The sequence below is a fragment of the Sinocyclocheilus grahami genome, unplaced genomic scaffold (genome assembly GCF_001515645.1).
Source record: "Sinocyclocheilus grahami isolate Dianchi unplaced genomic scaffold, SAMN03320097.WGS_v1.1 scaffold2012.1, whole genome shotgun sequence".
NCBI classification, from domain to species: Eukaryota; Metazoa; Chordata; class Actinopteri; order Cypriniformes; family Cyprinidae; genus Sinocyclocheilus; species Sinocyclocheilus grahami.
This window is the reverse complement of record NW_015507191.1, coordinates 74,176-86,331: the sequence shown is the minus strand read 5'-3', so window position 1 is coordinate 86,331 and position 12,156 is coordinate 74,176. Positions and strand designations below refer to the sequence as shown.

Sequence of the window (12,156 nt, the reverse complement as noted above, 5' to 3'; positions counted from 1 at the left end):
TTCATGTCCATCTGTATCCGGAGGAAGTGAATGTACATTTCAGTGAGTGTTGTGCTGATGTTCTCTGCATTGTTCTCAATGAGAATATCCTGAAGTACTGTGACTGCGATCCAACAGAACACAGGAATGTGGCACATGATGTAGAGACTGCGAGACGTCTTAATATGTGAGATGATTTTGGAGGCTTGAGTTTCATCTGTGATTCTCTTTCTGAAGTACTGCTCCTTCTGATCATCAGTGAATCCTCGCACTTCTGTGAACAAACCCACATACCAAGGAGGGATCTGATTGGCTGCTGCTGGTCGTGATGTCACCCACACAAGAGTTGATGGAAGCAGTTTACCTTTGACCAGACTTGTAAACAGCACATCTACAGATGATCTTTCCTCAAGAGTGTCCAGTTTTTCTCTTTTAAATTTCAATGGCAGTCGACTCTCATCAAGTCCATCAAATATAAATGCTAGCTTACATTCCTTATATAACTTTGCATTCTCCAGGTCCTTCAATTCAGGATAAAATTTCAGCAGAAACTCATGGAGACTGACCTTTTTGTCTTTAATCATGTTGATCTCTCTGAATGGAAGCAGGAACACACAGTCTATATCCTGATTGGTGTTTCCTTCTGCCCAGTCCAGGATGAACTTGTGCACAGAGACAGTTTTTCCGATGCCAGCGACTCCCTTGGTCAGCACAATCTTCTCCTCATTGTTTTTCCTCAGTTCAGTAAATATATCATTGCATTTGATTGGTTTGTCCTGTGTTTTGTTGTTCCTGAAAACATCATCAATCTTCAGAATCTCATGTTCGTGATTGACATCTTTCTTATCTCCCTCTGTGATGAACAGCTCTGTGTAAACAGTCTTGAGATCTGTGTAGTTTTCTTTGTTGCCCTCAAAAATACATTTAGCTTTCTTCTTCATGTTGTTTTTGTGAGTTTTCAAAAAGTTTTGCAGTTCTATAATGAAAAAAAAATCAATCAGATTGATAAAGCATTAAACAAATTGGAGAAATATTTTTCATGTCAGCATGATCATTATTATTAATAACTGATGCAGACAGATTACATTCATACTGCTGAAAACAGCACAGACCATCTCTAACAGCTTGGTTTTAATTTTAGAATTGTATTGATTGAGATAATCTTTATGCCATCCTGACTAATGTTACTAAAAGCTGATAAATGGTTTCAGCATCATCTAGCACATCAAACAGGATGTGAGGCTGTATTTACAACATCTTTTGACCTCAGGGGTTAAAGGAAAAAAAAATCTTGAGCCTGAACTTTTTTCCGGGGCTTGGGGGTTGCGGAGGCGGACACATACACAGGGTTATTTGGCAAACAAAAAACAATAAAGATTTTCCTTGAAACTAACTAATAACGTATCTGCCATTGCCATTAGCCCTTGATAGGCTCAGACTACAGAATATGGTGGGATATATGAAACAGCAATAACAAGAAAGGTTACTCACTACAATATGGTGCAAACACATGTAACATTTAGGATGCTTTTGATATCAAGTTTTGTTGGTTAGCTTTGTCCTTGACACAGGGTACAAGATGACCTACAATCTAAAACGTGACATTTCTGAAATTGTTTTGTTCAAAAGAAATAATGTTAAATTAAATACTAGGAAATGAATATAAAATAGGAAATATACAGACAGTTTACTACAGAAAACTACAGTTCAGTTCAATTAACAACAAAAAAAACTAATTATTCAAACTGATTTTTTTTAATGAATATATGATTGACCTGAAGAATGAAAGCTAGGCTATATCATACACTTGGAAAATTATGAGCTTTATCACGCTCATAGACACTAGGGGTGTGACAATACACTTAGCTCACAAGGTGAGACAAAATGCAGATACTTGGTTCACTAGAACGAGACAATATTTTAATACTTTAAGAACTTTTCAAATGACAAAATATTTGTCTTTTAATCACAAAAAGTAAAACAATGCAGTTGTATTTTGAAATGTTTTAACTAATCTAGTGCTTAACTAATGATTATTTGGCTAATTAAGTAATCTACCGATTATTTTGACAAGTGAGTAATCTGACATTTTTTAGTAATACAAATAGAACTAAGTGGGAAAACAGGCTTTAATATGACTATATATAAAGTAACAATGAGGCAATAATAATTGGCCTCAAATAAAGTATCAAAATCAAGTACATGGTTTCATTGAACAACATTGTTGAATACATAATGTAATATGCCTATATTACAACAAAGACCTGCAGAGGGCGCCAATGGCCTGGTGATGTTTCATGTGATTCAACAATGTTTAAATCCATTTAATTTTAATATTTATATTTGGCCACATGCAAAGTCAGAAACTTTTATTTTGAAATTGCTATGTACAATAAATCGCATATTTAGAAATATGTTGATGTATTCTCCTGTGTTGGCATAGGTTTAAATGATTTATGTTACAAATCAAGTGAGTTTTCCCAGATGAACGTTAATTAAGCAACTCAAACTCACCGCATATACAGAGGAAGAGTTTAGCCCCTTTCACACATACAGGTGCATCTCAATAAATTAGAATGTCATTGAATTTATTTCAGTAATTCAACTCAAATTGTGAAACTCGTGTATTAAATCAATTCAATGCACACAGACTGAAGTAGTTTATTCATTAATTGTGATGATTTTGGTTCACATTTAACAAAAACCCACCAATTCACTATCTCAACAAATTAGAATACTTCATAAGACCAATAAAATTTTTTTAGTGAATTGTTGGCCTTCTGGAAAGTATGTTCATTTACTGTACATGTACTCGATACTTGGTAGGGGCTCCTTTTGCTTTAATTACTGCCTCAATTCGGCGTGGCATGGAGGTGATCAGTTTGTGGCACTGCTGAGGTGGTATGGAAGCCCAGGTTTCTTTGACAGTGGCCTTCAGCTCATCTGCATTTTTTGGTCTCTTGTTTCTCATTTTCCTCTTGACAATACCCCATAGATTCTCTATGGGGTTCAGGTCTGGTGAGTTCAGGAAATAAATGAACTTTTCCACAACATTCTAATTTATTGAGATGCACCTGTACAGTCTTTACTGGTAAATTATCGTTACAAGATCATGTGTGAACAGGACCTTTTCAAAAATCCCGGTAAATTCATTCTGGCAATTATATCGTTCTTATGGAGATGACGTGATTACTCTGAGCTGTTTACAAAGCTCCGCTGCTTTTTTAATAGCTTTTCTATGTAAATATGACGCTAGATGGAAATCTTTGACCATTGCACCTCGCAGCTTTTTCAATGCGTCGCACTCGAGACCCAGGCTTCTTTTCCATTCATCAGCTAATGTGCGTCTTGTGTTTATAAGAACAAAAACTTCTGATTGGCTAGTAATGTTAGTTTGGTTGAGAGTGAAAGCTGTCCTCTCATACATTGGTAGGCGAACTCATGAACTCGAACGTGATATCAACAAGTGTTTTTAAATGTAGGACAACTTTTTTCTCGCAGCTAAATGCCGCACGCCGGAGATCCGGCATGGTGCTGGAGAACTTTAATCCCTGTGATCTGCTTAAATGAACCTTTCCATGTGTGACTGTAATCATGGATTGATGACATTGAATCAATTTGGTGACAGTGACAGTGCCACTTACTGGTCAACTTTAATAAAAAATTGTATCACAATATAAGATGTTTAATTCATTTTTAGACCTTTGTGAACTGGGTATCACTAGGGACACATGGTAACACTTTATTTTAAGGACCAGTTCTCACTATTAACTAGTTTCTTATTAGCATGCATATTACTAGCATATTGACTGTTTATTAGTACTCATAAAGCACATATTAATACCTTATTCTGCATGACCATATTTTAGATCCCTTAATCATACACCTTACCTAAACTTAACAACTCCCTTACTAACTATTAATAAGCAGCAAATTAGGAGTTTGTTCAGGGAAAACTCTTAGTTAATATGTGAATGTGTTCCCTATTCAAAAGTGTTACTGAATGCGCTATTCTATTCAATATATATTTGTATAAGATCTGCCGCTGGTGTGACTGGCCCTGTAATGCTTGCAGTTATATTTTCTCTAGTATTTATTTACAGACAGTGATTGATATTTACACCAGATATGTTGTAAAATACCTCCAACAGGGACAGATGTCTTCATATTGCCCTCAGCCTGAGCTGTGAGAGAGAAAGAGAGAATTACTCACTGGGAAACATATATCACACATTAATCACATCAGCAAAGCAAAGAAGAAAAGAGGTTTAAGTCAACCCATCACACTTTTAAATATTTACTCACATCACAGTCACAGTGAATTAAATGTTACCTTGCTTGTGTTCATTCTCCAACTGTTCAGCCAAATCATTCTGCTTCATCTTTCTCAGGATGTCCACCATGATCTTCACAGCTTCTTCTGGTCCAAAACACAACACCATTTTATCCACTGTGTCGAATATATCTACCTTTTCCATTTCAGACTTTGATATACACTTATGATATGCATTCATTAAGCGCCAATGAAACTCCTTCAGTTCAGCTTCTAACAGTTCCTTCAGTGAGTCCACGAGCAGCTCTTTAACAGACGCCATCGTCCTTCACCGACTCACAGCTGCAGGACAAGAAGAAAAAGATCTGAATTACTTTCACTCTCAACATGTGGACCTAAGTTTTTAAATGTTATTTGGATTATGAAGCTGTGAATGGAGATTCTGATATGAATCATCAGAAAGTTGTTTAAGCAAATCTGCAATAATTGCTTTGAGTTTTGTTAGAAAAAAACAAACAAACTGCTGTACACAATGTCTCAATGCTGTCTGATACAGTACATGTAGAATCAATACACTTTAAAATCTATATATCTCAGTATTACATGAAGTAGTACAGTATTATTTACTAAATATGAAATTAATAATGATGTAGATGTTTCTCCACTGAACTGTGTCTTGAGCAGAAGTTCTGAAACTCTTTTCAATTCTGCATTTATATAGGACTCTGGAGGGCAAAGTTTTCTTTAGAACTTAAACCAGTTAAACCAGAACAGTTTAAGAATACTAATGAAGTCAGTTTTTCAGACTCAAGATGAGAGTAAAACCATGTGGAGAATCACTGTCTGCCATCAACAGACCCACACACAACATATCTGACATACCATTGAGTAAAATAATTGACAAATTACAGATAAAAAAAGCAGAGGCGGACAGTAGTGAAGAATATTTACTTTACTCAAGTAAATTTTAAAAGTATCTGTAGTTTATCAGAGTGTTTTTCTTTGGAAAACTTAACTTCAGTACATTCCAAAGCATAATGTCACTTTTGCATAACTGCACTTCGTTTCATAAATAAAAGTTGTTGTTTGTTTTACCTTTAATACTTAAGAACATAAAAAATGTAGTACTTTCTTGTACTCAAGTAAATCTTTTAATTACTTTTACTTGAGTACAAGTAAGAAAGTAATACATTTCTAATGTAATTAAGTATTAAATTATATTTAATATGAAACGTAGTGCAGTAAAAAGTACAATATTATGCTTTGGAATGTTGTGAAGTAAAGTTTTCTAAAGAAAAACACTCTGATAAAGTAGACACCTGAAAAGTACTTTTACAGTAGAGTAAAAATACTTCACTACTGTCCGCCTCTGAAAAAAAAAGACACAAACAACACTGAAAAACATAGATAAAGAGAGTAGGGATGCACTAATCATGATTTTTCATAGCCGTTTCCACTATTTCAAAAACAAATGGGCCGATTCCAATACTGGTTTATGATTTTAAGTAAACTTTAAACAAATGTATTTGTTGTTTAGGTAACACTTTAGGGACCAATAATCACTATTAACTAGTTGCTTATTTCCTTATTCTGCATGACCATATTTTAGATCCCTATATCCTACCTCATACCTACACTTGACATCTACCTTACTATTAATAAGCAGCAAATTAGGAGTTTATTGAGGCAAAAGTCATAGTTAATAGTGAGAATTGGTCCCCAAACTAAAGTAAGACCATTATTTATTTCCTTTATTACAAGTCAAACTAGCCTTAAAGTTTAATCAGGATCCAAAGAAAGATATCACACATTTAGTATGGACAGTTTTTGCCCTTTTACTTAATAATAATAATAATAAATGATCATTTTAATCAGATTATATAATATCAAAGATTTAAATCAAAAACAGAATGTCTGACTTAAGCTTTGTGAAATCATGCTATGTAAAACATTCCAGCAAAAAACAAAAACAGCAGACAGACTGAATGAAAATGCAAATTTACTCTTTGCTAGTGGGTGGCGCTCATGGAACAGCAGGAATACAGCATTTCCTTGGTTACCACTGTAAACAAAGCAGCGCTGCACTTGTAAATACTACTTTACTAATACTGCTTTGGCATTGCCATCAAAACTTTTCTGAAGTCAGTCAGTCCCCTTCAGTGATATGTTCAAATGTATATTTTCTTTCTATATTTCGAGCATTGTGAACAGTGAGTTTGCTCTGTCTGCTACAGTATTTTCTCCTCTTTGCATCTGTCTTCAGCGTCTCTGGCCTCTTTTAACATTTTGTTTACAGACTCAGGCATGATATACAGTATATTTTTTATGCCTTACAGAAGGAGCACATGAACTTCACGTGCAATCACATGTTAAAATCACATCTGAAATATGTGAAAAACTCATGTGAAACACATGATACTCACATGAAACGTGGTTTTGGAACATTTTCATAGTGTAAATGTGTGAAACCCATGTGATCTGATGACATTTCAACATGTGATTACATATTAGGTGCGTTCGACTTCATGCGGCGCCGCGCAAACCGATCGGCGGCTGACTTGAAGCAGTACATGTCGGTTAGAAATTTAGTCCGACTTGAACCGGCGCCGACGCCACGTCACTGTCACGTGTGGCATCAAAGTACCGCGATAGCCTTTCGAGAGCAGCCGGCTGACTCAGCTGGCGCAGCTTTTTCAGAGCGACTGCAGGAGTGCTGATGACGACACAGCTGTGTCACAATTGGCCAAATTCATGTGTTTATAACATCTTCAAATCCAATACTGCTCATAAATCTGTGTTTTTAGAACAGTAAAAGCTTTTATACTGTCGTCGCAATGTTATATTGAGTCATGTTTATGACGTTCATGAAAGCATATATACCCCCACTTTATTAGTATTTAAATAGTATATATTTACGTTGAACTTTATTCTTGAACAGATGGTGCTGTATTAAGCAGTAAGTGTTTCTGTTGCTCATGAAAACGTTTCTGAAATGTCTGTGTATTTGACAAATAATTTAATTAATTAATTCACTTAATCTGTGATAGAGTATGCAAACACCACGCGAGCGTCACTAACGGGAGCAGAAATGATCAGCTTGACGGCTCCGTTTTCAACTCCGCCCCCGACTGCAAGCGGCTATTCTCGTTGATCGCCATCTGTAGCCGTGCTTCAAGTCGAACGCACTTATTGTTCACACGTGTTCACATGTGATCACATGGGTTTCATACATTTACACCATGAAAATATTCCAAAACCATGTTTTATGTGAGTTTTGTGTGTTTCACATATTTCACATGTGATTTTAACGTGATTGTAAGAGCTTTTCCAGTAGGTCCCAAAAATAACAGAAAAATAAGTACAAGAAATACAGTACAAAGACTGGAGAAATGTAATGTATTTTTGTAATTATTTTCTGTTGTATTCGGGAGCTACTGAGACATTGATAAATATCTACCAGTAGATCGCGATCTACGGGTTGGCAACCACTGCTATAGAAGAACATAACTTGAAAGTCAGCAAGCCTTTGGCTTCAAACACAGTCCTGTTCAATAATTAAATTGACAAACTCTTTGGCTAACACATACGGCCTAATTGAGTTAAATGCAGATGAAAAGTCAATAAAAGCCAGCCATGCCCTTGTTGTGGGGTCTCCAAATGTTGAGCTACTAAGTGCACAAGTGTTGTTACGGCATCTTCAACACCCCTCCTTGCCCTATATGCAAACTGAAATGGATCTTATCTTAACTGAAACTTATCTTCTACATGCTTTAATATCTCCATTCTCACCATTTTTCATCACCAGAGAAGTGAGGGCTACTGGTCAAAAATCATTTAAGACCTTTGGATTCCTGCATTTGCTACAGGAACCACTATAGCATGTTTCCAGATTTGTGGGACAATTTGCATTTTAAGAGACATGTTAAAAAATCTGTGTAAATCTGGTCCAGGACTTTTGTTTATCTTTATCCTTTCAAAACACTTAGCCACTGCAGGAACGTCAATATTAAACACTCTGTTGCTTTGCCAAAAATCACTCTTCACATTTTCGTCATTCACATTAAATCTTTTTTTTTTATGAAATGAGAAAAAAAGAGAAAGGAAAAAAACAAACAAAACAATGATACATACAGAAGTATACATGCATGCATACACACACAACCATGCTGTACTGTACAAAAATGTTAACATTTACACACTGAACAAACTCAATCAGAATCTAGTGAGGTCAAAGAAATTTAGAATGGGGTTCCAAATTTTGTAGAATTTAACAGTTGAGCCCTGAATAGTGTACTTTGGTTTTTCTAGAGAAAGGAATGACACGAGATCTTTTAACCAAGCGGTAGTTGCGGGTGGAGTTGGACACTTCTAATGTAGCAAAATACATCTACTAGCAACCAGGGAGGCAAATGCAATAACATCTGCTTGTTGTTTCGAAAGAGTAGAAGAAAAAACAGACACACCAAAGATAGCAACCATAGGGCATGGAGGGAGAGAAATATGTAAAGCCCTTGAACGAAAATCAAAAAAGGAAGGCCATTATGAGGCCAATTTAGGGCAACTGAAAAATGTATGAACATGGTCAGCTGGAGAAAAGGAGCATCTGATACAAGAGTCATCTATTTCTGGGAAAAATGTTTGAAGTCTAGCTTTGGTAAAGTGGGTTCGGTACAAAACTTTTAACTGAATCAGCCTTAACCGGGCACAAGCAGAAGTAGAATTAACTCATTAATTAATTAACAAGAGCCTCAGACCAGAGCTCTTCAGAAAAGCTGAGCTCTAACTCTTTCTCCCATGTTGACTTCAAACATAAGAGAGATGAAGATCTAGATGAAAGCAACATGAGATAGATAGAAGAGATAAGGTTACCATCTATAGGGGCTGACAATAAACTCTCAAGCAGGGATTTTTCTGGCAATTGGGGAAAACTAGCGAAATGAGTTCTTACAAAATTACGAAGCTGGAAATACCTGAATAAGTCTGTAGTATGTAAATTATATTTGGATATAAGGTCATTGAAAGTAGCAAAAACATTATCAATGAAAAGATCTGAGAAATGAACAATGCCTTTATCACTCCATCTTTTAAAAGTGTGGGCTGCGTTTCCCAAAACCTTCTTAACGCTACGTCGCTCGTAAGTTATACCTTAAAGGTCCCATGACATGCTGCTTTTTGGATGCTTTTATATAGGCCTAAGTGGTCCCTAGTACTGTATCTGAAGTCTCTTTCCCGAAATTCAGCCTTGGTGCAGAATTTCAGCCACTACCTCCCCTTTCTCTGCTTTGCCCGCCCATGAGAAAATGAGCTACTACCGTGCGAGGCGAGCGCAATATTATTTTTTCCTCGAGAGACATCATGGCTTGCAAACGAGCGAAGCATGGCAGTTGCCCCGCCTCTCTCCTCCTCATTAGCATTTAAAGCTACAGACACAGAAATGGCACGTCCTAAGGAAAGCTCATTGTGGGACTGGCTCGTAACCTTTCCCCGAATGACGACATAAAGGGAAAATTCCAGATTGGGCCATCTGAGCTTTCATTTTCTCAAAGGCGAAGCAGGATACCCAGGGCTCGGTTTACACCTATCGCCATTTCTAGCCACTGGGGGACCATAGGCAGGCTAAGGGAACTCATATTAATGTTAAAAAACCTCATAAAGTGAAATTTTCATGCCATGGGACCTTTATGTTGTACCTTTACGTTAATACGTGTTTCCTGAAACGTTCTTAGTTAAGTATACCTTCTGTAAGTCATTCGTTCGTAAGGTTAGTCTGGACCACTCTTAGCTATACCTTATCGCTGTTCACAGTTCACTCCGCTAGTGGCCACCACTGTGAAAAAACCTTCACATTTCAGTCTATACGATTGTAATTCTGTGGCAAGAAAAAGTGCAGAACCAAATAAATATTACAATTCTAAAGTTGTAATACACACAGTGTTCAATTAGTGTTCAATTAATTGAAGTGTTTTTATGCAAAGAATAAAACTGTCATTATACTGATGGTTGTTAGTTTTTCCATTATAATATTTGGCAGCACATAATTAGGAGTCTATTTAAAGGGAATGAATGTGATGGGGAGTTTGGTCAAACTATGGCAGCGAGACAGCGAATAGTTGTCCTAAATCAAAGACGGCTGCGTCCGCGGAGCCAGTTAGTGTATGTGCACTATTTCATAATAGTGTCAGAATAGCTACCATGTCAAAAGATACAACTCTACAAAAATTTTGCTTGCCACGGGAGCAAATTCAGCAGCTTTTACATCTTGTTGGTCAAACTTTGTAGAGACAAACTTGACGGAGTTACCCCCTAAGCCCCGAAATTCAGCTGCTGGCGGCTCTCCGTTTTTATGCTGTGGGGAGTTTTCTGGAGGTGGTTGGGGATGGATATGGGCTGAGTAAGACATTGGTGTGGCGGTGTGTTCACAACATCTTGCTCCGTCACGCCACCGATTATATAGCCTACGTATGCCTTTGGCCAGGCACGAAGTGATGGAGGCACATCAAGGCTTCCATGCCATTGCGGGTGTCCCATAAGTAATTGGCCTTGTTGACGGGACACTTATCCCCATCGCCAACCCATCAGCGCTCGACCAGGCCTTCATAATATATATGAACATGATAATACAAATTACTCTTTCAAAAGCAAGCGAAGCCTAAAAGCCAGTTAATGTAGCGCAGAATAGCAGAATACTTTTGGCCATGAGGTTGCAGGTTTGCACACTTGCTAAATTATACATATACATAAACACACACACACACACACACACACACACATACACATATATACTGTATATGTGTGTGTGTGTGTGTGTGTGTGATATCCAAGGTTGCATTTAGTTTGAAATTTGGATTATTTTATAAATGTAGTGAGCCCCGATAAATGCAATTTCTAATATTTCTAAAGTGTTTCTTTATAAAGAACATCACTTTACCAGCTCTATAACTCAGTGAAATAGATCCTGTATTGAACAATCGATTCTCGAGCCATCGATATCAACCTATTCAGCACCACCGCCATGGACAGTACCTGCTAACGTCGCACGTAATAAGGTTTACCTTAAGCAACATCCTAAGGTATAGTTCGGGGAACACGCCTAGAGCAGGTATACCTTTAGTTAAGATATACCTTTAGAGACTTTGTAGCGAGCTAAGAGACAACGTTATCGGGAAACGCAGCCCTGATCAATCATAGACGGCAAAAACAAGTGATTGTTGCAAATAAAGCTGAAAACAGAAAGTGATTCTAACTAAAAATGTTTTCGAAATTGACAGCACAATGGGATTTCTTGTATAGCTAGAAGGTTGGAGAGACAAAGGAGCAAAGACTAATGCTGGAAGGGAAGAAAAGGTACAAGTAGCAGCTTCTAGTGTACACCAGTTAGACTCTGGAGCATTACACCATAATGAAATCTTGGAAATATTAGCGGACCAGTAATAAAATAGAAAATTTGGCAGGGCTAAACCACCATCACATTTACGGAGCTGAAGATTCCCTTTCATGGGAACTTCAAACTGCGTCCTCTAGGCGTCGCTATGGGGAACGCCTCATCGTGACCCGTGTCTGAAGCATACATTGAAAAAACACCAACTCGTTGGCCGGCGACAGCCATGACGTCACTACCGGTGCGACTATAGTATAAATAGGCGCCGGGAGCACACATCATTCTCTTCTTCGTCTTCATTGACTGTTCTGTTTGAAGCGTGCATTTCCAAGGAAATAGTAAGAGCTATCTCTATTCATTATGGCGAGCACTAGCAGAGCATTTAGAAGGTGTGTGCATCCATGTCATCGCTATTTGACACCAAATGACACACACGATCTAGGTGTTGTTTGTTTGGGCGAAGAGCACGCACGCGATGTCCTCGAGGGTGCAATCTGCGTGCATTGCGAGCGTTTTCCAATGAAAA

General features: G+C 37.4%; 1 protein-coding gene across 1 annotated transcript in view; it reads right to left on the bottom strand.

The window, feature by feature from the left end:
- Positions 1-75: 75 nt before the first annotated feature.
- LOC107573707 (NACHT, LRR and PYD domains-containing protein 6-like) overlaps positions 76-12,156 on the bottom strand; it is a 21,732-nt gene continuing 9,651 nt past the window's right edge. Inside the window, exons 2-5 of the mRNA XM_016260152.1 lie at positions 4,313-4,594; positions 4,122-4,163; positions 220-955; positions 76-103 (exon numbers count right to left, since the gene is read on the bottom strand). Of these exons, the coding sequence (XP_016115638.1) occupies positions 76-103; positions 220-955; positions 4,122-4,163; positions 4,313-4,574 (1,068 nt within the window). The 5' untranslated portion in view covers positions 4,575-4,594. The remainder of the gene's footprint in view (positions 104-219; positions 956-4,121; positions 4,164-4,312; positions 4,595-12,156) is intronic.